This window comes from Anoplopoma fimbria, chromosome 16 (assembly GCF_027596085.1).
Source record: "Anoplopoma fimbria isolate UVic2021 breed Golden Eagle Sablefish chromosome 16, Afim_UVic_2022, whole genome shotgun sequence".
In the NCBI taxonomy this organism is placed as follows: domain Eukaryota; kingdom Metazoa; phylum Chordata; class Actinopteri; order Perciformes; family Anoplopomatidae; genus Anoplopoma; species Anoplopoma fimbria.
The window spans coordinates 9,652,219-9,677,937 of NC_072464.1; the positions used below are offsets into that span (position 1 = coordinate 9,652,219).

Genomic DNA, 25,719 nt, shown 5'->3' on the forward strand with positions numbered 1-25,719 from the left:
TTGGGGACATTACATTGACTTACATTCATTTTCTGGAGACATACCTTAACCCTTACCATACCTCCTAAAAGCTTAACCATAACTCATACCCTTGCCTCAATCCAAACCTAACCTCACCCTTACCTTAAACATCAAAAGTCTTCATCCTTTAATGTAATAATTTGCGTTATGTGGACATGCGAGTCAACACTGTAATCAGATGTTTGTCCCCACAACACAGGTAAATACAGCGGGTAAAAGTAAACGAAGACATTCATGATAAAAATCTGCTGCCGTCTACCAGGATGATGAAGATGAAACAAATACTTTTTCCCTGTGTCATTCCATTTTATTACAAATAACTTAATTTCTGAATTTATTTGTTTGATTTTCTTTGTATGTATGGATTACTTGGGTTGTTACCGACATCTGGTGAAAATGTCATGTCAATAGCACCTTTAGAAATATATTTACTGAGAAAAATGGTGACGTGTTCAATACTTATTTTACCCGCTGTATACGAGACAAAACGCCCAATAAACAAAGTTAAAGATAAATTTGATTGATAGTATTATCACTATTTTTTGTTTTAATATTTTCGCTTATTTTACCCGCTGTATCCCTCTGCACTCACACATACATACACACATACACACATACACACACACATACACATCCCCAGAGGCCCCTGTCATAATGATGTCTCGTGACGTCAGAGTCGCCCTTAAAAGAGGCTCGGTAGCGGAGCAGAGCGCACTTTACTCAACACTGTGCATCTCGCCTGAGCAGAGCGCGGATGCGGATTACAAATCATCTGAAAGTGGTGACTTGGAGATGACAGACTTACCCCAAACATAAAACAGTTTGGAGAAGATAGAGTATTGTCCTTAAGTGTGATCAACAATGACAGCCTTGCCAACATTGTTTAAGGCGTCCAAATAACCTGGTGCACTCACTTTAATGTGCTGAATCCGGACAAGGTGAGGCGCGATGCGTTGAGGTAACAGGTGGCACTTTTTTGGTGACAATGTGTTTTTTAGACCTTGCGACAGTAACATATTTTTAGGAACGAGCTGGCAGCTGCATAAAGCGAGTCTTGATGTCCCAACGGAAGATCAGCATGGAGAAAGACCTGAGAAGCGGGCTGCTGTACATAAACTTCCCATGTTAGTAAAGTGTGAATCCTTAACCACCTAAACGGCTCCACAGTGAGGACAAGCTCCGATGAATGGACAGCAAGATGTTTTCTGGTCAGGCTGTTGTGAATTGCAGCTTCAACCTGAGCGATGACCGGGAGCTGGTGGACGCTGCGGCGGGCAATGCGAAGCTCTCTCCGACGGGCTTCGTGGTGCTCTCCGTGATACTGGGCTTCATCATGACATTTGGCTTCCTCAACAACCTCATCGTGCTGCTTTTGTTTTGCAAATTCAAGAAGCTGCGAACCCCGGTGAACATGCTGCTGCTGAACATCAGCGTCAGTGACATGCTGGTGTGTCTGTTCGGCACCACTCTCAGCTTCGCCTCCAGCATCCGAGGGAAGTGGCTGCTGGGCCGCAGCGGCTGCAGCTGGTACGGCTTCGTCAACTCCTGCTTTGGTGAGTTTCCTTATAATCCGCGATGCTTTTGAAGTTGTATGTCTGAGAAACTGATCTGAGAGAGTACCAAAAATCACAAACAGGTTTTTTTTTTCCTTATGCATAATTTAAAAAGAGCATCAGTTTTAATCAGTTTACTAGCCAAAAAGAAGTGATAAAGATATCACTATTTAGTGGCCTACATTTATTTGTTTTTTTTAATTAAGAATAGGGGAAATGGAAATGTTTTTTTCTTTTTGTTTTGTTTTTGCTACATTACCCACAATGGATAAAAGCTGGGATATTTAAGGGATAGCTACTTGAGTATATAGAGCAGGGACGGGAATCAGCAGGGACATCCCGATACGATACTATCACGATACTTAGGTGGCGATTCGATATGTATTGCGATTCTGTGAGTATTGTGATTCGATATTACGATTTCTTGCGATTTCTTTTGGTTATTTTTTTTTTTTAAAACACTGGACCATGGAAAACAGTTGAATCATACCTTCAAATACAACACAGTCAAATTCACTTAGAGCTTTCCAAGTTTTATTTCAAGTTTTAATTCCTAAATCTTAACATTAGCTTAATGACTGCAGGGCAGCCAATAGAGAAAATAAATAAAAAATGTGCCCTATTAGTGTATAGCCCCTGTCAACTGCACACAAACTGACATATTAAGAAATGTATGCCACTTAGGCTTGATGTTATTGTGTACCTCGGCTCTAAAGTGTAAACCCTGTATTTTCGACCACACTATTAGGACGAAGGTCTTTGCATATAAAATGAGAGATTGGTTCTGTGATGCGATTAGCCTTTTCTGACCTGCTGGGGAGCTTACTGAAACATGTATCCAGCGTTAGTTGTTTGCTGCTAGCAGGTTTGGCTTCCTCCGCCGTTTTGTCTGATAACTCAGGGTGGTGTCGAGTGATATGGGCACGTATGTTGGTCGTATTACCACAATGCTTTATCTTTCCGTGGCATAGTTTGCAGACAGCATTGCTCATGTCTAACTCATTTTTTCCTCGTAAATTATGAAAGCCAAAGTTCTTCCAGACGTGCGATTTAAACTGTTGAGTGACAGCCTACATTTAGTCTAGGTGGATTTTAACGGACAGGTGACTGAATGTGCACCTATGTGACCTTGTGATAATTACAGTGTTGTAAATGATGGCCCTTCCAACAGCATGAATCTCGGGACTAACGTCTGACATGTCTGCTGTCCAACATGTCAGCCTTTGTATTCCTACCTAGCTACTACGTGTGAAGCTGCGCTTCTAGCCGGAAGGAAATCATGAACGAATAGATTTCACTGCGCCATCTGTAGGATTATAATCTGTAGGATTATAAAAGGCAACGTTTTATTCCGCCTTGAATAAAATAATTAAAAGTAGGCTATAGACAAAATATCGATTTGGGAGGCAGCGTGGCGATTTAAAAATGGTCACACACAAGAATTGCGATTCGTAACTGAATCGATCCCCCCCATCCCTAATATAGAGTGGCAAATCTTTTTTTATCTTGATCTTGTCATATGGCAAGTTTCATATTTCGTATTGCAGTGACTATGGGGCAGTGTGGGGACTAAGTGGAATTGGATGTGTTTTCACTATGGCAGTCCATTTTTTCAGTATCTGTTTAATTAATTTACTGAGGCAATTCAGCAAATTAAAGTTGTAAATGCTTATTTGCAATATTAATAATGTGACTTCTTGCTGTTTTACTGGAGAAGTGCCAAAGGAACCAAAGGGGGTTTGTGTTGTCAGAGCAGTACTAAAACTAACACACTCCCAAAATGATCATTCATATATCCATTATTCACCCTGTATTACCCTGAATTCTTGAAGACACTTCCTTGCATGCCTCCAGAAAGTAACAGGAGCAAAACTATAAATAAATATTTGATTACAAACTCTCAAGTACTATCTTCCAGTATAATTCAAGACTTTTTTATCAAGTCATATGCTCACTTCTTCCCACTATTGATACACTTCCGCATTAACAGTACTTGCACAGACGAGGAGCATTAGACAAGCATGAGTTTATGTGTAACTGTTTCAAATTATAAAGTTTTAGCGAAGATGCATGTGTTTGGGAAGCATACAACTGGATTAACGAGAATTGGATTGTAACACATTGAAAGTAACACACGGTGAGTAATTTATATATAATTATCATATTGGGCGTCAAGTATTCCTTTAGAGGTTGTATTAGTTTGAGTATGCACAACATAAACAAATACTCTTGATATGGACCCCTGAGATTTATCTATTTTTCAAATATGAACAAAATTCATACTGAGTGGAACATTTTACTGTTTAAAAATCCACTTGTCAGTGCTCTCTGGTAGACAAGCTATGTAATTTTGACACTGTTGATCACCTCTAACCAATTTGGCATTTCTGTACTGCAATTTCTGTCAACATATATGCCATTTTTTATCTGTAATGGTATCGTTCTGTGTGATTTATCAGTCTAGCTCTGTAGTCTGACCTTTTCCAGCCAAATGCAAAAAGGATTGCAGTCTGTTTAGTATATTCATGCACTATACTGTATGATATATCCTACTGGCCTCTTTTCAAAAGAAACAACATGAAATGTTTTGCTCTACTGCTGAACATTCAGGGCAAAAGTCCTAAACCTTGTGTGAGTCAACCCCTTTGCGCATAAACTGGTATATTTTCACATTTTATTCGAACACCTGACAGAAATTTACTTTTAGCCGCACAAAGAAAAATGGGCCTCCTTTTCACTGTCAAGTCGGGCTTTTTAGTGGTGTTTACTGTTCAGCCTGTCGACCAGGAGGTGTTGTGATAATGAAATAAATTGGATGCATAGACCTTTGTGCCTACATCGTTTAACATTTGAAGTATATAATTCATTGAGTCTTGAATGTGTTGATTTGCTTCTATTTGATCTTATCTCCAATCTACCTCGTGTTTAAAATGAGATAAAGATTTAGAAATTTGTAGTTGTTAGCTTAGACTCTATGCACAGAGTTTTCCTTTCTCAATATTTAGGAGGTGAAAATGTTCTTCACCAACGTTCAGGATGCTCAATCTTGGATTAAAGTAAACTAGCTAGCTAACTGAATTCAAGAGATATAAATCCATGTCAAACTAGCATTAAGAATACAAAGAGTGTCCATCTCCTATGACACACACTAAAGCAGATACAAGCGGGTAGGAGTGCAGAAAAAAAGTGACAAAACAAATATCGTCCTTGTATTTGTGTTTTATTTGTAATGTTTGTTTCCTTGTCAATGTGTGCTTCTATTTATTCTTTTTTTTTTGACACGTAATGGCATTTGGAAATGTATAGAATTGTAAAGGAATTCAATACTTCGTACAAAAGCCTTTGTTGGTAATGACAACTTCAAGACGCCTCCTGTATGGAGAAACTAGTCGCATGCATTGCTCAGGTGTGATTTTGGCCCATTCTTCCACAGAAACAAATCTTGAAGGTTCCGTGGGCCTCTTCTATGAACTCTGACCTTTAGTTCTTTCCATATATTTTCTATTGGATTCAAGTCAGGTGATTGGCTGGGCCATTCTAGCAGCTTTATTTTCTTTCTCTGAAACCAATTGATTCCACAGACAAGTTTCCTTGGCTGTGTGTTTGGGATCATTGTCTTGATGAAATGTCCACCCTCGTTTCATCTTCATCATCCTGGTAGATGGCAGCAGATTTTTTATCAAGAATGTCTTGGTACATTTTTCCATTCATCCTTCCTTCAATTATATGAAGTTTGCCAGTGCCGTATGCTGAAAAACAGCCCCACACCATGATGTTCCCACCTCCAAACTTCACTGTTGGTATGGTGTTTTTGGGGTGATGTGCAGTGCCATTTGATCTCCAAACATGGTGTGTATTATGGCATCCAAAGAGTTCAATTTTGGTCTCATCTGACCAGACTATATTCTCCCAGTATTTCACAGGCTTGTCTAAATGTTGAGCAGCAAACTTTAAACGAGCTTCAACATGCTTTTTCTTCAGCAATGGAGTCTTGCGTGGTGAGCGTGCATACAGGCCAAGGCGGTTGAGTGCATTACTTATTGTTTTCTTTGAAACAATTGTACCTGCTAATTCCAGGTCTTTCTGAAGCTCTCCACAAGTGGAATTCTTTTCACTCCTCTGCGAGGAGCACCTGGTCGTGGCCGGTTTATGGTGAAATGATGTTCTTTCCACTTCCGGATTATGTCCCCAACAATGCTCACTGGAACATTCAGAAGTTTAGAAATCCTTCTGTAACCAATGCCATCAGTATGTTTTGCAACAATAAGGTTGCAAAGGTCTTGAGAGAGCTTTTCCCTGTGTCATTCCATTTTATTACACATAACTTAATTTCTGAATTTATTTGTTTGGTTTTCTTTGTATGTATGGATTACTTGGGTTGTTACCGACATCTGGTGAACAAATCATGTCAATAGCACCTTTAGAAATATATTTACTGAGAAAAATGGTGACATGTTCAATACTTATTTTACCCGCTGTATGCCCCTGCACTCACACGTACATACACACATACACATCCCCAGAGGCCCCTGTCATAATGATGTCTCGTGACGTAAGAGTCATCGTTAAAAGAGGCTCGGTAGCGGAGCAGAGTGCACTTTAAGCAACACTGTGCATCTTGCCTGAGCCTCACTGAGTGCGGATTACAAATCATCTGAAAGTGGTGACTTGGAGATGACAGACTTACCCCAAACATAAAACATTTTGGAGAAGATAGAGTATTGTAGAGCCTTGCCAAGGCAGTTGGAGAGGAAGTCTGTAACCATAACTGCATATATAACAGGAATAAAGAGGTGCTGGATTATCTACACAATATTATCATATGTGTGTTGAATTATCATGACATCAATATTTCATTTTTAAATATCACATTTATCATCAATACCCGTATAAGCCGTCAAATTAACAATGAGTCGACCATTCAGGCTGATGGGGCGACTGTGGCTCAGTGATAGAGCGGGTTGTCCTTCAACCAGAGGGTCGGTGGTTTGATCCTTAGGTCTGCTACTCCATGTCGATGTGTCTTCTCAGTGTGTGAATGGGTCTGAATGGTAAGATAGTTCTGATGGGCATGTATGAATGGGTGAATGACATGTAGTGCTTTCAGTGCTCGGAAGAGATTTAGAATTAGAAAAAGAGCTATACAAGTAGAAGTCCATTTACCACTAACTAATTTATTCGACAATCATTTTTCGGTGTCCTTCTGTCAGCACAGTTTCTCCACCATCTCTTATCTGGCAGTAAAATGTATTTATGCTTTGTGCTGTTTGCGTTCTTTGTTTGATTATTCACCGTATGCCTCACTGATAAAAAAGAAGGGAAATTGATTGAGACGAATTTCCAATTTATTGAAAAAATGTTTTGTGTATATTTCCTGTGCTTTGATTTTCGAATCAGCAAGCGTATTTGGACTTAGTCTCCCTCTGGGCTCAGCATTGTGCTGAATGCTGAAGATACTGCTTATCTCATGAAATGCTGCTGTCTGGTGATTCAGTCAACACATCCAATGCTTTTTTTTATGTAGCCTGCAGTTATTGTTTTTGCAAGATGTTGATATAATCCATCCTATCTATCTATCTATCTATCTATCTATCTATCTATCTATCTATCTATCTATCTATCTATCTATCTATCTATCTATCTATCTATCTATCTATCTATCTATCTATCTATCTATCTATCGACCTACCTACCCATCTATCTATCACAACAGAGCTCACTGAATTTAGGAAATATTGACAAACTGGAAAAAAAGGATAAGGAGCCTCCGTTTCTTAACCTTTATGTAAGATAAACACTTAAGCAGATAAGAGTGCAGAGAAAAAAAGTCATATTGTATTTATTTTTATTTTTCAAACCAACCTTTTAATATTATTTTGCTAATTGTTCTTCCATTGTGAACAAACTACACAAATAATATTTCACCATGACATTTTCAGAAATACCTTATTGTGTGTGCCTTCGTGTAAATAACAGTATATTTACTTTGTGCATATTTGTGCACCATGTAAACTAAAAAAAAATTATTTTCTTACACATTTTGATCGATGAAGCTGACATCAGAAAAACAAATAATGCCTCTGTAGTTAAGTTTGATTATTTGTTTCTGAGGACGTGTACTTTGTTATCACTCATTCTCCCCAGCAATTGCATCATTAAAATAATATTACACCACCACGTGTCTGTTGATGCATGGCTACGCTTAAATATGAGTGAAGACAGCAGAGTGCTTTGGTTAAACTGCAAAAACCCATATTAATACCTGCCTTGAATTATTCATATCATCCATCTATAAATCTGCCTGCCACCATCCCCACCCTGTTGTCTGCCGTTCAGATGAGATAACGGAGAAGCTGCTCCTTTACGTCACTACTGCAACACAAACTCCCACATCATTGATCAGCATCATTTAAAAAAAGAAAGGATGTTAATGATGTAATTCATATTCTAGAGAGCAGTGAAGACTCCTCAACACCTATTTACCTCTGGTTTTCTGATGGAAAAAACCGAATGCCAGAAACCAGCATGATGCAGGATGACTCATATCTGTGTTTATTAAGTCGATTTAATAAAGTCCTTCACAGATGTTACACACCTTCAGATGCATTCGCCTCCAAAAAACATCTTGTTAAATTCAAAGATTTTGTCCAGCACAAAAAAATGCAAGAGCTCTATTGAGACAAGGTGATAATATATGAGCGTTATGGCATGAAGTGAGCTTTCAGTCATTTTTAGCCATTTATGGCTCTAACAATACCACCACTTTGGATCAGACTGAAAAAGCTTAACATATTTTGGATGGATCGCCAGGAAATATGGCACTGACATGCATAACCTAACCCAAGAACAGCCCCACAGGCCTCTTGCATGACTGTATACTCTTGTTTAATGTAGAGTTGCATAGCTCACAAATGTCTCTGCTAAGAGCTAGAAGTTCTCCTCAATCAAATCACAGCGTCTTGATTGATTTACTAGTCTCTTGGGATAAGTTTGCCAACTGCACAAAAATACGTCAAAGCCCTGGGACTTTACTATCAATGTGACTGCTTCTATGCAGTTAAGTAAGTGTTACCAACTTCTAAGAAAAATAAAGTGCCCCCTCAGCATCTATAATGGAAAATGACTTTAGATCCTTTTAAAATATTGCACAAGCATTTCCACAACACAGTGCCAGTGCATGGTGCATGGTCATTGATGTTGCAAAAGGTGCATTATGATTAACATATGAGGGAAAGGAGTGGGGTTGTTGTGCACTTTAAGCAGCTAAAACCTGCAATTTGCACAAGATGAATATACCAGTAAAGCAGAGGTCAGAACAACAGATAGATAGCAAGTAATTTGTTTTTTACACGGCCAGATCGAGAGTGACACAACATCCATCATGCTTGGGTTTTTCATCAGAGATGATTTTATGGGAAGGCCAGAGGAGAACACCCGACTACGGATATGTCAGTCGTGTCATATTCATCAATGGATATGTGTACATTCCATCCAGACACAGCTCTCACTTTGGTCATACAAGGACCGAATGGCTCGTAGTAACGAACCAGGTAGCCCATATTCCCACAGTACCCCCCACAGGACTCCCCGAGGGACACGGTCGAAGGCCTTCTCCAAGTCCACAAAACACATGTAGACTGGATGAGCAAACTCCCATGCACCCTCCAACAGACCTGCAAGGGTAAAGAGTTGGTCCGCTGTTCCACGTCCAGGACGGAATCCGCATTGCTCCTCCTGAATCCGAGGTTCGACAAGCGGACTGAGCCTCCTTTCCAGCACCCTAGAGTAAACTTTCCCGGGGAGGCTGAGCAGTGTGATACCCCTATAATTGGAGCACACTCTCCGGTCCCCCTTTTTGAAAATGGGAACCACCACCCCGGTCTGCCACTCCACAGGCACTGTACCTGACTTCCACGCGACATTGAAAAGACGCGTCAACCAAGACAGCCCAACAATGTCCAGAGCCTTTAGCATCTCCGGTCGAATCTCATCCACTCCTGGCGCTTTGCCGCTGAAGAGCTTTTTAACTACCTCAACGACCTCCGCCAGGCATATGGACGAGTCTTCCCCTGAGTCTTCAGACTCTGCCTCTTCCACAGAGGACGTGTTGGTCGGGTTCAGGAGTTCCTCAAAGTGTTCTTTCCACCGCTCCCCCCCTGCTGCGCACAGCCTGAGAAAAGCCCTGTTTCCCCTTTCTGAGTTGTCTCACGGTTTGCCAGAACTTCCTTGAGGCCAATCGAAAGTCTTTCTCCATGGCCTCGCCGAACTCCTCCCACACCCGGGTTTTTGCCTCAGCAACCGCCGCAGCTGCAGCCCTTCTGGCCAACCGGTACCTGCCTGCTGATTCATGAGACCCCTGGGCCAACCAAGCCCGAAAGGCCTCCTTCTTCAGCTTGACGGCCTCCTTCACCGCTGGTGTCCACCAGCGGGTTCTCGGATTGCCGCCACGACAGGCACTGATCGCCTTCCGACCACAACTCCTAGCAGCAGCTTCCACAATGGAGGATTTGAACATGGCCCACTCGGATTCCATGTCCCCAGCCTCCCCCGGGATGCACGAGAAATTATTCCGGAGGTGGGAGTTGAAGACCTTGCGGACAGGATCCTCAGCCAGACGTTCCCAGTTGACCCTCACTACACATTTGGGTTTACCGGGTCTGATCCAACTCACCACCAGGTGGTGATCAGTTGACAGCTCTGCTCCTCTCTTCACCCGAGTGTCCAAGACATACGGTCTGATGACACAACTACAAAGTCAATCATAGACCTTTGGCCTAGGGTGTTCTGGTACCAAGTACACTTATGAATGACAATCCTATAAAGGAAACCTGGGGATGTTTATTTTCCACACCGTGGTTTCTGTTTTCATAATTTTCCTCCAATTTCACTCAAAGAATATACTTTACAGTTCAAGCAACCCTGGACACTTCTTTCGTAAACTAGACAAGTAAAAAGAACCCACAGCTATTATTCTCTTACAGTATGCAAACCAGTGAGAAGCAAATTATTTCCCCTTTCAGTGTCCCATCGGACCTTATTTGGGAAAAAATATGTATGGTAGTCAACAGTGAGAGACAAATATTTTTGGGGTATATGATTTTTGTTCATTTATCTTTTAAACTTCAAATGTGAATTGATCTCATCACACTGCTTATGGATTTTATGTTCTGTGTGGTGAAGCCTCTGCAAAGGGCAGATGAGTCAGCTGACACTCCACCTCTCCAACACCATTTCATCTTGCGTAATTACTTCTGGAACATTCCATTTAAAATATGTAATGTGGGTGATATACGGTGCCTCACATCGACAAGGTTTAAACAGGAGGGGGTGTTTTAATCTGTGGAAGTCACATGTTCTCTGCATGGGTTTCCCCTACATGCTAAACACATGAAGGCTTGTTAAACTTGCAACTCCCATTTATAGTGATTAGTCTGGTGACCTTCATGTCTCTCCATTAGATATTATACATTGTCTCCTAAAAATGTGGCTTCATATGTACAACACTTCATTTGAAGCTGCACAAGATATTTTAATTTACTGTATTTATTGTAAGTTTCATGCTTCAAGTGGCTTGTCTGTCTGGTTTCAATGTGCCATGCTTTTTTCTTCTCAAGGGATGCAGGAATTTATGCCCTCTAACTCCTCATTCCCTGGATGCCAGATGGAGATAGGGAGTACTTTGAACCATGGGGTATAACAAAAAGACTGCTTTCTAAGGCAAATACAAAGGACGCTGGGCTTCAATGGCATTTGTTGGTAACTTTATGACAAATGAAAAAAGGTCAAGGAGGTCCAGAGAGTAAGAAACAGCAGCAGATGGCTTACAGCATTGGATTTGAAGAGTTCGGGTTTTGCATGGCCATTTAAAGGTGCATAAGTCCTCAATGAAATTTACCGAAGCTCCTCTAGATAATCACTCTTATCTTTTCTGACTGATTTATAACCAACAAAAAATACAACAGAATCATAACACACATGGTCTTGCTATGACGTGTGTGCACTGGTTGGAAACCAGTGGCATGTCATAGAGGGAATTGCAGCTGCAAACAGCCACAGAAAAAGAAGATAGAGAAACTATGTGAATAAAACTTGCATACATCGCTGTCACAATCTGCACTAACTGTATGTTAGGGTTCACAAAGGATCTATATTCTATATCTATTCGTGACATTTCTTAAGCACGTTCATGCACTAAAAATACAGCCAAACTGAAGGGAACAGACTTAACACGTGAAAAAATACTCACAGGGACACTAAAGGTTAATTGAATTGAAATGAGGGCTGCACGGTGGTGTAGTGGTTAGCACTGTCGCCTCACAGCAAGAGGGGCCCGGGTTCAATTCCCGGGCCAGACAACCTTCTGTGTGGAGTTTGCATGTTCTCCCCGTGTCAGCGTGGGTTCTCTCCGGGTTCTCCGGCTTCCTCCCACAGTCCAAAGACATGCAGGTTAGGTTAATTGATGACTCTGAAATTGCCCATAGGTGTGAATGTGAGTGTGAGTGGTTGTCTGTCTATATATGTCTGCCCTGTGATAGGCTGGCGACCTGTCCAGGGTGTACCCTGCCTTCGCCCATTGACAGCTGGGATCAGCTCCAGCACCCCCGCGACCCTTAACTGGATAAGCGGTTATGGAAGATGGATGGATGAATTGAAATGAATATTTATAAAACAACAAGCAATGTTACATACAAGACTTTGTTTCTCCTGGACTTGATTTTATTTTAGCAGATTTTCAATGTTCCCTAACCTCTCTGAAGGTTTATCTTCTTTACTGCAACAAAAAGAGTTTAAAAACACGTACAGCTATTTCTGTAATATTTATTTTATGCTCACTAAAGCACCATTTGTTTAAGAGCTGTAGAGGTTTGACCTATGTATAGTAAGCCACAGACAAGAGATTATAAAAGTGCATCTTGCATTTTAAGTGGCACATGTTGGAACAGGACTTGAATACAGAATCAGTATTCAGCCTTACCCACAGGTTACTTCTCTTTACTTGTACTCTGTCTCTGGAGCTTCATGGGAATGAGAATTGATGCTCAAGTCAGAAAGAGTTACACGGAATAAGACACTTACTCCATGGAGCTGGTAAATGTCCATGGAGTATTTTTGACACATGGACCTAAGGGGTGTAGTTCAAAATGAGTGAATGAATATATATTAAAAAAAAATGGAACAGAAACAAAGGACTTGCTGTATATTTTTTAACTACTTATTACAGAATAGAAAGTTTGAAATTAATTCTAAAGCCAATAAGTGCATGTATTTGTATTTTATAAATTCTGACTGACTTCAAGTTTTACTTTAGGTCAGACACACAATGCCCTTTTTCAACAAAATTTGTGTGTATATGCAGGTTTCTTAAAAACAGGAAAACCCACAAGAAATAGGCAATATCGACTCCTTTCCTATGGCCAGTAGACAAAAATTCCTTTCTGTTTTTGTTTGTTTCTGATGTGTCACTTTAGACTCCATAAATGCAACAGAAAACAGGTTTAGTAATCAGTGAAAATGCTACGGTGGTCAGGCTACTTCTTTTTTATATCTGTTATTTGTTCAGTCTCTCTTTCAAAGTCTGTGCCGACATGGAGGTGATAACATCACACCAGTAAAGGGGACAAAAATTTGGTTGTCCACCCTGGTGTCATTTTTCCCATCCCTGCCGAACGGAGCTAGAGCCGATAAATACCCGTTACTCTTGCTGAGTCATTAATGCCAGGAATGAATACTGATTCTAACCTATCCAGCTAAAGACAAAAGCCAGATGTTGGTGGGTTTTTTGTCCAGTGGGAAAGTTGCAACACTTTGATTAAAATTCAGTGTCACAGATCTATGTGGACTTAAGTGAGTTGGTATGGGAAGCAAAATAGTTGGGAAATCCCAGCCGAAGCTGAGTGACATACGTACGGTCAGGAAAAGTATGAAAGCCAGGAACATTCTGGCAGACAGTTTTCATTCTTGTCTCACTCAGGTTGAGCCTTTAGGAATCTTTGGGGCACTTTTGAATGCCTTTGTCGAATACTCAATTAATCACTGTTAAGTCAGGTCAGTCTAGACTGACCTCAACGCTCCCCTCAACATTCATGGTCACCAAAGGATGACACCTAATGACTTTAGTGATCCCCTGACTTTTCCTCTAGCACTACCAGCAGGTCCAAGTCTTTATTTATCCAGTGAAATATCTACTGAATGGATGGGCACAGTATTTTGTAACGACATTTGTTGCTCCAAAAGGATGAATCCTGATTTTGTTTTAGAGATCCCTTGACTTTTCCGTTGCATTATGAGTTTCACGTTGTGTTTTTTAGTGAAGTATCTCAACAACTACTGGATCGATTGTCATGGAATTTGGTCCTCACATAGTTTCTTGATGACTTACAGATGCCCTCTCTCATATCTTCACCTCTCTGTCTTTCTCAGGTATTGTGTCGCTGATCTCTCTGGTGATCCTCTCCTACGACCGCTACAGCACTCTGGCTGTATACAACAAACGTGGGGCAGACTATCGCAAGCCCCTGCTATTCATTGGGTGCTCCTGGCTTTACTCCTTGTTCTGGACGGTGCCCCCTCTGCTGGGCTGGAGCAGCTATGGCATAGAGGGGGCAGGAACCAGCTGCTCTGTGTCCTGGACGGTTCAGACGGCCCAGTCTCACGCTTACATCATATGCCTCTTTACTTTCTGCCTGGGTCTGCCCATCCTGGTGATGTTCTACTGCTATAGCAGGCTGTTATGGGCAGTCAAACAGGTAGAGAAACAACAAAGTGTGTGTGAATGTTTTCACTATTTTCCTGTATGATGTGGAAGTCAAAACCATAATGGTTTGCTTGTAACCATGGTCCTTCACCAAAATCTACCTTTTGAGTAGCAAACTCTGAAAGCTTAAAAGGAAGATAAAATACTTTGTAGTTTGCTTTTTCATAAAGAACAGAAGGCTGTTATCCCAAACTTATTAAACTGTCTCCATTGTTGCCCATTTTTAAGGTGAAAAATCTTAATGGAAAACAAAGACATAGACAAAGACCCCAGTACAATTTAGTGAAGCAGAACTATAAAACACTTTTCAGTAGAATTGACATACGCTTTATTTCTTTAACAGAGCACAGTGTGTCTATGTTTCTCTGGGGACAAAATACAGGTTAAGGAAGAAACATTTTGAGGTTTCTGGTCTCGTTATGGACTAAGATATCCAGAAAAAAGCAAAGTCTGCCTGTTCTCTGCTGGGACCACAGAAGAAATAGCATAGCTCTCTCCTGGGATGGCATTTGTGATTTTGCACCACAGTGAACGAAGGTGATATAACCCAAAATAGAAGCATATACCCCAGGCATACAGTAGAGGTTGTTCCATCCTTTCAGGTACTGCATAGCCGGCTGCATACCACTCATGATAAATTCATGTCATAGCCACAATTGTTGCTGGAGTTTGACCTTTTTAGACTTCCACCTTCGCCAGAAATCCCTACTCTGCTTCTAAAGAACTGAGTTTCTTTCAAATACATTAGATGAAAGTAGTAGACTGCATCACTTCTACAACAAAATAAATTCTGCCCTGAAACACAACAAACTGTTTTTCAACCTAAAGTGAAACGGAAGTTCGAGCGCCTTTATCCTCTACTCTATGAGGTATTTTCCAGTGAAACGGAATTTTTGAGCGGGGTACAATTACAAGATGGATTTAAGTCAAATGTTTCACAGTTGAGTGGACTGCTTCAAAGTTGGCAGGCTTAGAAAGTAGCGTTATAGGGAGCTACTAGTCTCTTTAATCAGATTCATATGTAGAATCTGGACGAGATATTTTGGTATTGGAATGGTTCTGTTATCTGTTTGTAGTATGAGTAGTATTGAGCATTCAAGCATCTTCTGACACTAAAAGTTGTGGATTGATGGATGAATGTCATGCTATTACTATTACACTAGTTTACATAAGAGCCAATCTTATTTTGTTTTACAGGAAGAAAAGATGATTGGACATTCTTTGCATATATCGTTAGATAGGTGCACCCTAGACCGGGGATTTGATCTAAACGGGTTTGAAGGTTTTTTCGTGTCGACTTAAACAATAAATGCTCCAATGACAGTAAGAGGGTATACATTGTCATTTAGGTATCCTTAGCAAGCCAACGGGTGCAGTGAGATCTGGGGTGAGTCTTTACTTGCTTTAAGAAAGTTAAATCCTTTGCACTCCCAGGGATTTATTTTGTGTATTCCTGAGAGCAGAGGGGGTCAGGCCTGGGTATTATCACAGCATTACCTTAGAAAGATCAGCTGCAGTGATAGTGAAAGCCTAAACCACAAATCTTCTTGTTCTTTCTTTAGTAGTTTTAGTCCTGTGTTTTTGTAAAGCACTATGGACCTCAGCTTTTAAAGGGCTATACAAATAAAGATTATTTGGAGATGATGGTACAGTACACAAAGACAGTAAACAACCATTGACCCCTTAAAAGAAGGAGGAACAGTTGCAGGACCCCTGGCATTGGGCTCAATCTCCAAAGGAGCAGGTCTCATGTCCCAGGGATGTTCCTGCAATGATCCGTCTTCCTCTAACTGTTGGGTGGCTATCTCTAAAATTATTAACATTTGCTTTTATTGTATTGATTTAGTTCAGTTAGTGCCGCAGTTTTAAACCTCCAGTGGCCTAGTAATAAACCCAATAGCAACAGCTCTTCAAGGGTGAAGCCTTTATGAAATAGAACAAATAATTATGAAGTTTGATTTGAACGAAAAAGGCTTTACTCTTTGAGGGGAGCTGTTGAAGAATCTGAGCACTAACAATGAATTTGCCTGAGCAAATACACACATGAACATTAAATCTCGGTATAGTCAACAACACAAATGCACGCTCAGCCCATACAGAACATAAGTGGCTGGAGTGATGCGGGACTACATCCCAAAGCTGAGTGCATGGGCGCCATTTTGGAGTCCGGTATCCAGCTCATATATTACATCTAAAATGCAGCAACGGGCTCCTTCAACTATCGTCTGACTCCCAACAAATCGATGGCTAACATCAGATGTAGAAGGGAATAAGGGTGACATCTGACTTTTGTCTCAATAGGGGAGGAGTACAATCAGATTAAATCCCTGGACAGAAATAACTTTGCAGTAGTCACGGTTATTGATCGCCTCCATCTCTGATCGGCAGTGATGGAAACATGACACCCGATGCAATTATTTTGTGCCCCTTTTGTGGTGCGATGCTCTGTGACATGCGTTGTGAATATAGAATAAATAAAAGCAACAAGGATTTGGATACTAATTATAATATATTAACATACAATAATTATGCTCTCCCAGGAGCCAGCAGACTCCAGTCAGAGAACAGTAGCTTTACCTCGCTTATCGTTGTATAACAGACTTCATTCAACCTTGTGAAACAAACAAAGCTCATCGTTGAACGTGAGACACCAGAAAAAGTGGAAAGGCATACTCATCTACTGGCAATGGGAAAAGAGTCTATCAATTATTTTTAGAGGGTTTGCCCGTATTTACAAAACCTTGCGCTCATTATTGTGGAAAAGGGTTTCTAAATGTTACAAGGGTGAAATTAAATGTTCAATTTCCCTCTTAAATAGGAGTGAATTGGACTTTTCCTGCATGAGTAATTATGTTGTGCTTTTGAAGTAATCATATTCATGAGCAGAGCTGAGCTCCTTCCCAGTTAAATATCCGGCGGTTGTTAAAACTGAGCATCATTTGCCTTCAGTGGGCTGTATAGAATGTTTGAGTGTGTCATGTAGGGAGCTGAACTCTCTTTATGTTTAAATGCATCCACAGAACAGAAGGATGGAGAGAGAATAAAGAAAAGCCATCTGTGTGTGAAGAGATCCAAAGAGCGATGTTTAATTGTTAATTTGATCAGGATACAGCTAGATGAATTCTCTTAAAATATACATCAAGAGACAAATAGAAGTAGATTTGTTGAATTGGTTCACTGATGAATAAACCGGTGTAAAGATAATTTTTTAAAACTGTGATCTCTGCCTTTGATTGCACACACAGGGCCTCCTGGGGCCTCAAAAGCTCAAGGTTCACTGCGTGTAAATTGTTGCACTCACATAAAGCATATTCCCATATTTAATTCTCAAATCTGACACACAGAAAACTTCTGGCAAAGAACAATTACTCCATCAAACACTGAACTTAATGGGAACTCAAGAGGTGACATGATGTAAGAATCATTACACAAGTTTTTTTAATAGTTAGTGCTTTCAAATTTCACCAAACTAGTATAAAAGTACAGATAGTTTAAATTAGTTTGTGACAAGTAAATCAAAAGCAGTGTGAGGGGAGCTCTTCAAGAACAGAGGGTCTTAACTATCAAAAGATCTCAGCTTCATCAACCCTCTCTGACTGTCATCCGCAGGTGGCTAAGAACCGAAAATCCGCATCCCGGAGGAGAGAGTACCACATACTGTTTATGGTTCTGACCACAGCGGCCTGCTACACGTTGTGCTGGATGCCTTACGGCGTCGTGGCCATGATGGCAACATTCGGCCCTCCCAACATCATTAGTCCCATGGCCAGCGTGGTGCCCTCACTACTGGCCAAGAGCAGCACCGTCATCAACCCTCTCATCTACATCCTCATGAATAAACAGGTGAGTAACCGACAGCAAAACTTGACATGTACAACAGCTTTATTTACACAGTAAAAAAAGACAAATTACAACAGCTGAAATCATACAAATGGTCTATTTAAATACCAATTCAAGTGTAAGAAGAGAATTCACTGACAAATCTGAGTCAAGAAGTACACCCTAAGGCTGTTGCGAGTGAAACAGGACCTTCACTGTTATTATGTTCAGTCCTGGATGCTTCTTTTTCTCTTCTTCCGTTCAGGTGGGAAATGTACAAAAACTTTTATGTTGAACAATCAATGAGAGGCAGTGTGGGGCAGAAATTCCCACAGTACTGAGTAAAAACATGACATGAAACATAGGTCTCCAGAGTAAAGAGCGTAGAAGGAGAAATGAAATACACTGTGTCTGCAAATGTGTTTTCCCCATCTTGTCACTCGCATTTTTCAGCATAATGTCCTGCATTTAATCCTGCCAATAAAATCGTAGTCTTGAAGACGATTAAAAATTCAATTAAACTCAATTTTATCCCAGAGTGGAGCAATAGCACCTTAGAAGTCCTGCTATCAGTCCTCAACCCACCTTGCTAATACATAATTAAAAATGGAATTGGCACAATGCATTGCACTGAATCAAGCGCTCCCAGGGAACAACTTATAGCTGCACCGCAGCTGAATGTGATTTCCCGGTCCATAAGCATGCACTAATATCTTCAGAACACCACTTAAGAAAAAAATTATCTTATAGCATAATCACCTCACAACATCAATGAAAATGGTGTCTACTTGCAGCACGGTACAGCACAGTTTAAGACTCTTAGCCCTGATCCTGTTTGCATGCTCTGTGCACTGGAAAGTAATCAACATTATTAGGAAATATACATGTACAATATGTTCAGGGTTTTTGCACCTTCAGTGTGTTACAATCACAAGCAATAAAACATCTGATCATTTATGTCAACAGAGAAACATAAAACCTACAGCAGAGGTGAAAACCTGCATGATTCAAAATGAATGATAAACCTTCTTAATCTTCCAAAAATGGTTTCTTAAGTCTCTATTTAAAACTTCTGTTACAGTCCTTTAACAGTTGCTGACTTTACTTTGTGCCTTGTTTCAAGACTCTTCTAATAGCCAAACGATCAACCCACTGGAAACTGGGGCTGGGTATCAAACCTTGCGACTTCTACTTAATATTCTGAGCAAAATGCGTCCATAGCTGTCGCATAGGGCTGGGCGATTTGACCCTGTACTTTAAGCGAGACCGTTTATCAATTGTCAGAGTTATTTCTTTACAATTTTCTACTTAGGCAGCTGCAAATGATTGAGAAGAACTGCTTTGTGTCAATATGAGATTTGGAGAATTTAGCATCAATGTGATGAAACACTTGTCATGTATGTAATTCACTGAATTAGTCATTCCCATCTAGTTATTTTATCTCAGTTCCAGTTTAGGTCCACCTTGCTAAAAGCAATGCCGTCTAATGCATCAGCTCTGCGATCAATCCTATATTCATTCGGAAAGATTCTTTACTTTATCATGATATCCAATATATCAATGTTGCTATGTTAAATACCATAATGGAGGGTTTTTTTTATCAATATCGCCCACCCGTACTATCAAGCATTGAAATTATTTTAAAAGTTTTTTGGTTTTTTTAAAGAAAAAAACAGCACTTGTTTGTAGTAGTACCGACACATTTTGTATGATACCCAGCCCGACTCAACCACAAGTAATGTTAAACCCCAGAATCGTCTACATACTTCTACTACCACAGAGCCATTTAGTTCAACATACATCAGACTATTCAAGGCAACATTTCTGACACACGTTTTCACACCTTATATCGAACTGCAACCAATGGCACAAGAACATTTTATAGCATAGCACACTTAGCAAAATAAATCTCTTTTAAAGGCAAGATTTTTCTGACACACAACCAGTCTCCCTCTCCACGCTGAACAAATACCTCTAGAGCTTGCCGTAAATGTGGCACTGACTGACTGTAAACATAAAAATCACCCTAGCTGGATACAAAACAAATCTGCTGATATTACCGGTTCAAATTCCTCTCTTATAACCGTCTCCACTCTGAGCTGCAGGCAGGTGCAGACCAATAATTGAGGATACAGGGAATATGAGACTTAATAATTGTAGGAAATGGGTTTTCTGGCTGTTACATGACAAATAAATAAAGGGTTTGGCCATTCCACACATTGATAATATTACATTCAATAAAGAGTAAACTGACTGACAAAAAGCAGGGCTGGTGATTGCTGAGGCAGAGCTGAGAAGACCCTGCTCCACACTTCTCAGGGCAACTTAACTCCGTATTACTGCAGTCCTGCCACAGTAATTACTGCATGTACCTGAACTGTCACAAGGCAACCCGAGGAAAGTGTTCAGTTGACCAACAGGCACAGGGCTACGGCTGTTCTGAGCACCGCTTTGTTCTGAAGATCATTTTGGCCCCATTTATTTTGATTTAATTACGCAGTCAGTTTAAAAAAAAAAAAAAAAAAAAAAAAAAAAAAAAAGTTACTTTAGGTAGGATGAATACAAAACAATTATGACAACAAGTGCCTTTCTTCCTGTGGGCTATTAACTGAAAGACAGGCTTATTTACACTGGATAAGAAATCATCCTAAATGCGTGAACAAAGAGCGACAGACTGATGGTTGTGAGCCGGCAAGCTGGCATGCACAGGAAAGTAAGTTAGTATTAAGCTTAAAAACATCAGTAGTAAAAAAGAAAATCCCCAACACAAAACAACTTGTGATTTCACAAGAAGATATCGCTCAGGAACACCTGCTGTAGGGCGATGAAATGTACAGTTATACGAGTGCTGCGACAGCTCGACTTTGTCTCTGTGGAGACTCCGTCTTTTACATTATGCGTTCTTCTCTATGAGTTTCTGCTCTTTGTAAGTATCTGTGAGTGTATGTTGTGTTTATGACATTCAGCGTGGAGGACTTCTTTGCTAATTCACAACCCTTTGGACCAGTAAAAAAGAAAAAGAAAAAAGATAAAATCACAAATATCCACCGTTATAAACAGTTGCATTTCCTTTGAGTGGAGAACCACCCGTAATATTGAAAAAACACAGTTTACACCACTGAAACACTCCGTTATTGTAAATTCACTTGTCTATCTAAAAACACCAATCTGTTGCTACCCTAGTCAGCTCCACAGCTAACGTGGCTCAGCTAAAGCAGAGAGAAATGTCTTATTCAGCTCCATCTTGGAGACTTTTCCTGCCAGTCTCTGGTCTAGTAAACCATCTTATTGAAGACAAGTTCTTTCAGAAGCCTCCATGTTGATCCCTCCCTGGAGGGCTATGGCTTATCCTCTTCATGGGTCTAATTTGAAACATGTAAGCTCCAGCCTCCTTGTCTCCAGCGGCTTTATTGCACCTCTCCCTTAGTCAGCCATAACAGGCCGGAGTGTGTGTGTGTGTGTTCGGGCTCAGACTTTCAAGTTTCATATCTTAGATGTCACAGTTGACGGTGCTGAGGCCCGGAAGGGTGACCCGTCCCTTCCTCCTGAGGTCATTCTCGGGGCCTGTGTTGATCCGCTGGATCAGGCTCTTCTCATACAGGAGGGGATGGTAGGCACCCAGTGTACAGGCAGCATCGTAATAACGCTCATGGTAGTGGCACAGGTCAGTCTGCCTCATGGAGGGAATGTACTCATACACATGCACCTGCTCGCAGAGAGCCATCATCAGGAGAATACCTGCAATGGCAAAAGAGAGAGAGAGAGAGAGAGAGAGAGAGAGAGAGAGAGAGAGAGAGAGAGAGAGACAGAAGTTCAGGTAATCATATTTCAAGTTATTTCTTGACTTACTTTAAAAACCGTTGATACTCACAACTGAAAACCAGTTTAGGGTAAAAAAGAAATGTATGCTGCCATCTTTTATTGGCCTATAAATGTCATCTTCATTAACTTGTTCCATGGAAGTTCAGAAGTGAGCAGTGCTTTCTTTTTCAGGATCTCACCTGAAAGCTGCCCAGTACAACCATAGTCTGATAGAGTTTGGCCGACTGTGCAGCTCTACTGGAGCAGTTAGGGGCTAACGAATACTTTGACATTTTGACACAGCGCTGTGGAGATAGGTCTGGCTATGCAAGACTACCAGCCTTGATGATAAGTTAATCTAAATGCCTGCTGGCTACAGCGTTGTATTTACCTCTCAGATACCAAAAAGGTATTGATGTTCTCATTTAACTTTCTAAATCATCAACAAAAAAAAGGGTATTTTTTCTAAAAAGGCGTTTTCATCTGGTCCAAGAACCAGATACACTTTAGTTCAAATGTGGAAATTTTACCATAAGTGTAAATGTGAAGTTCGGTTAGGCTGATAAAGAACATGCATGCTCAGCAAAACCCTCCTTTAGATAACGATGAAAATAGAACTGAATACATGAATATGAAGACAGTGAATTTGCCTGCCACAGCATGCTCTGGATGGTATCTTTGATACACTGTGACTTACTGCCAACACAAAGAGCAACCAGTTCCAACATATGTATTTTGTTTTATCCTTTGTTGTTTTTCATTCCACCTTGCTTTGAACATCCCTGCCAATTTCTGTTTATCATTTCTCTCTGAGGATTGTTATTCTGCTCACAACTCTCCCAGCATGATCACAATCACCACGAATAAACAAGCAAAATCCTTCCTACAGAATATATGCTTGTGTCCTGTGTATTGCTATAGCCTTTTCTCTATAGCATGTTGGTGAGCTAGTTGGTTCCTCATTGTTTTCTTAATAAGAAATTTTCTCACAATTATACCACATACTGATCAATTGTAAATTAAATATCATCAGACGCAATGTCTGTGACACCAGTTTACAATGAATCCCATTAACATTTACAATGCAGTCCTAAACGGTAAATATCTGGACCCTTTTATTTACATTTATTTACACTGCTTTCCACAATGCATATGGAGATGAGCCATCAGAATCAGCACAATAGTGCTAAAGAAATTGCCATTGCTTTACGTAAGCTACCCTTAAATCCCTTTTAGTTACTCGTGTTACATTTGTCTTCAATGACTCCAGTTACTATGCAAGCAGTATTGACAAACATCTGCCTAGAGATGTAAAAATGTATTTATTCTGAAACAAAAGTGTTGACAGAAGAGAAAGAAAAAAGAAAAGACAACATTGCCCCTCACAATTTCCAGCAAACACTTATTTCTGAGAAGAAGCTTTCAGACCTTTCCAACTACTGTGTTAAGTGAAGGTCAAACTAACCAGAGCACATACTCAACCAGAGAAACAAGACTTTGGAAGACCACTTTTACCTCTCAAGTGGCACTATCTGTTGACTGTGAAGACATGGAAGTGCACTAAGGCATGGTTTCTGCCTAATCAAACTCTGAGCAGACTTGTTCATTGAGTCTCTCTGCAAGCATGAACCCAAGGTCAACCCATCTCTGATAATTCAAAAAAAATGTTCATTTGAGCTGCTATGTCGCATTTACACTGTCTTTCTTCCATCTCTTTCTCAGTTCTACAGGTGTTTCCTGATTCTGTTCCACTGCGATCACTGGTCAGCGCAGAACGGCAACACCTCCATGCCTTCCAAGACAACGGTGATCCATCTGAACCGCAGAGTCTACAGTAACACGGTGGCCTGCACCGCCCAGGTCTCCACTGACGCTCTCAACCAGTGCGGCAGCAACTCGGCCACCAGGCACACAAGCCCTCCGCCCAAGGTCACAACCTGAGCCTGAATATTCTCAACATGACCAGACAGGAAACACAGTCATGATGAAGCAGCAATGACTCTGCCTGACAGCCTCACTTACGACGTGAACTGCCGTGGAACACCCATTAAAAATGTTCCCGGCCGATTGAATGGCTGTTATTACTGGTTATCACCACCATTTTAACGCTTCAGACGGGTCAACCTCAAGCTCCCACGATGTGAAATTGAAACTTAAAGTTGTGAATTGAAACAATTGAAACTTTGTCCACTAGAGGTCGGCTTTGTCTTCTTGTATTCGTACCGGCAATCAACCATAGATTTAAAGGCCTTCTGAACTTACTAGTAGATAAATCAGGCCCCCTTCTGACCCATAACTACGTTATTATTATATTCCTTTATTGATCCCCATGGGGGAAATTCAAGTGTTGCAGACGTGGCTGATAACTGCCAATAATGCCCATCCAATCGGCTATAAACATTCAAAGCAGATACGTGGAGAGCGAACTATAGCATAAAGCATTAAGAAAGTAAATGTACTTTATGTGTGATCTTATGTTTGTCCTTGATTTTTTGATATAGACACAAAGTACTAAATGTCTGAACAACTAGATGGCCAAAAGTGGACACCTGAACATTACACCCCTATGTCATTGTGAAAGAAACAGAAAACATTTCTTAACAGACAGATTTTGCATTTCTTCAGCCACAATGTGGGGTTGGGCATTGATGTTTTGTGATGAGGCCCAGCTCACAGTCTGCTTCCAATTTATCCTAAATATGTTTGGAGGGTTCAGGTCAGCACCAAACTCTGGAACGCATTTCTTTATGGGTCTTGCTTTGTGCACAGGGGGGATTGTATTGTTAGAACTGGCAAAGGATCTTCCCGAAACTGCACACTATTGTCTGAAATATTATTGTGTGTTATAGCATTGGGATTTCCCTTAACTGTAACTAGGGAGCGTTGCACAAAAGACCAAAAGTACACAACAACATGAGGTAATCTACTTTTGGCCAGTTAGAGAACCAAGTCCTTATTTTATGTCTATATGTCCCTTCAATATTCATTGTTTGATCAATTCAAAATTGTAATAGTTTGTATCAAAAGGTTTAAAGGATGTACATGTTTATGATGAACTCACCCGTTAATGTGATCATCTACCGAGCACATTTCCTCCTGATTAAACTGGAAGTCATTGCGATGCTGTAAATGCAAGGCTGGCCAGTCATAGAGTTGTGTTTTTCTTCAATGAGTGTCTTAAGTGGATTGATGTTTTTATAATGTAACTGATATATTTTCCTCCTCTTTACTCCAGCCTGGTTCTGACACAAAGATCAGAAATCTAACTTTCAAGCTGTATATGCTTAGAATTGTATCATTTTGATCTGCAGGTAGGCGTTTATTTTATTAATTTTTTTATGTCTGTGTTGTTGTTCCCTATTTTGATATAGTTGCTTTTTGTTATTGCATGATTTTGTCGCATGTTGTGGTGTACATTAAATTCTTAATTATTCACAATGAGGAGAGACACCTAGGTAAACCTTAATTAAATTAAAGAGCTCCACTCTCTCTAGGAGAGACTTGTCAAGTAAAAGCCGTGACACAGAGAGTGGAAGCCATGGGAGGTTTCCATTGTGGAGCTTTTGGCCTGTGACACATCGATGGCCATTACTGCTGCAACATGTTAAAAGAAGAGGATCACATCGAAGGAGCTATGAGATGCTGAATGGCTCATATTTCACCTGGTTTTCATTTCCTATGCTAGGAGGAGAGAGTCCAGTTTCAGATACAATCAGACCAGTAAGATTAATGGTGTGCCAAGAAGACACTATGTGATGGCTGATTACCTGT

The 25,719-nt window shown here is 40.5% G+C and overlaps 2 protein-coding genes across 2 annotated transcripts in view; one reads left to right on the top strand and one right to left on the bottom strand.

Annotated features, from left to right (window-relative positions):
• The first annotated feature begins 1,207 nt into the window (after positions 1-1,207).
• On the top strand, positions 1,208-23,889 carry tmtops2b (teleost multiple tissue opsin 2b). The gene is made up of 4 exons (XM_054614907.1): positions 1,208-1,574; positions 13,995-14,320; positions 17,938-18,171; positions 23,671-23,889. The coding sequence occupies exons 1-4, from the start codon at positions 1,208-1,210 to the stop codon at positions 23,887-23,889; spliced, it is 1,146 nt and encodes a 381-aa protein (XP_054470882.1).
• The window catches only part of st6gal2a (ST6 beta-galactosamide alpha-2,6-sialyltranferase 2a), a 51,496-nt gene continuing 46,474 nt past the window's right edge, over positions 20,698-25,719 (bottom strand). The window contains exon 7 of the mRNA XM_054614901.1: positions 20,698-21,885. Coding sequence (XP_054470876.1) covers positions 21,638-21,885 — 248 coding nt within the window. The 3' untranslated portion in view covers positions 20,698-21,637. The remainder of the gene's footprint in view (positions 21,886-25,719) is intronic.

Coding starts and splice junctions, on each gene's coding strand:
- tmtops2b (XM_054614907.1), top strand. CDS start 1,208: ATGGACAGCAAGATGTTTTCTGGTCAGGCTGTTGTGAATTGCAGCTTC. Junction 14,321..17,937: donor TGTTATGGGCAGTCAAACAG/GTAGAGAAACAA, acceptor TGTCATCCGCAG/GTGGCTAAGAACCGAAAATC. Junction 18,172..23,670: donor ACATCCTCATGAATAAACAG/GTGAGTAACCGA, acceptor TCTCTTTCTCAG/TTCTACAGGTGTTTCCTGAT.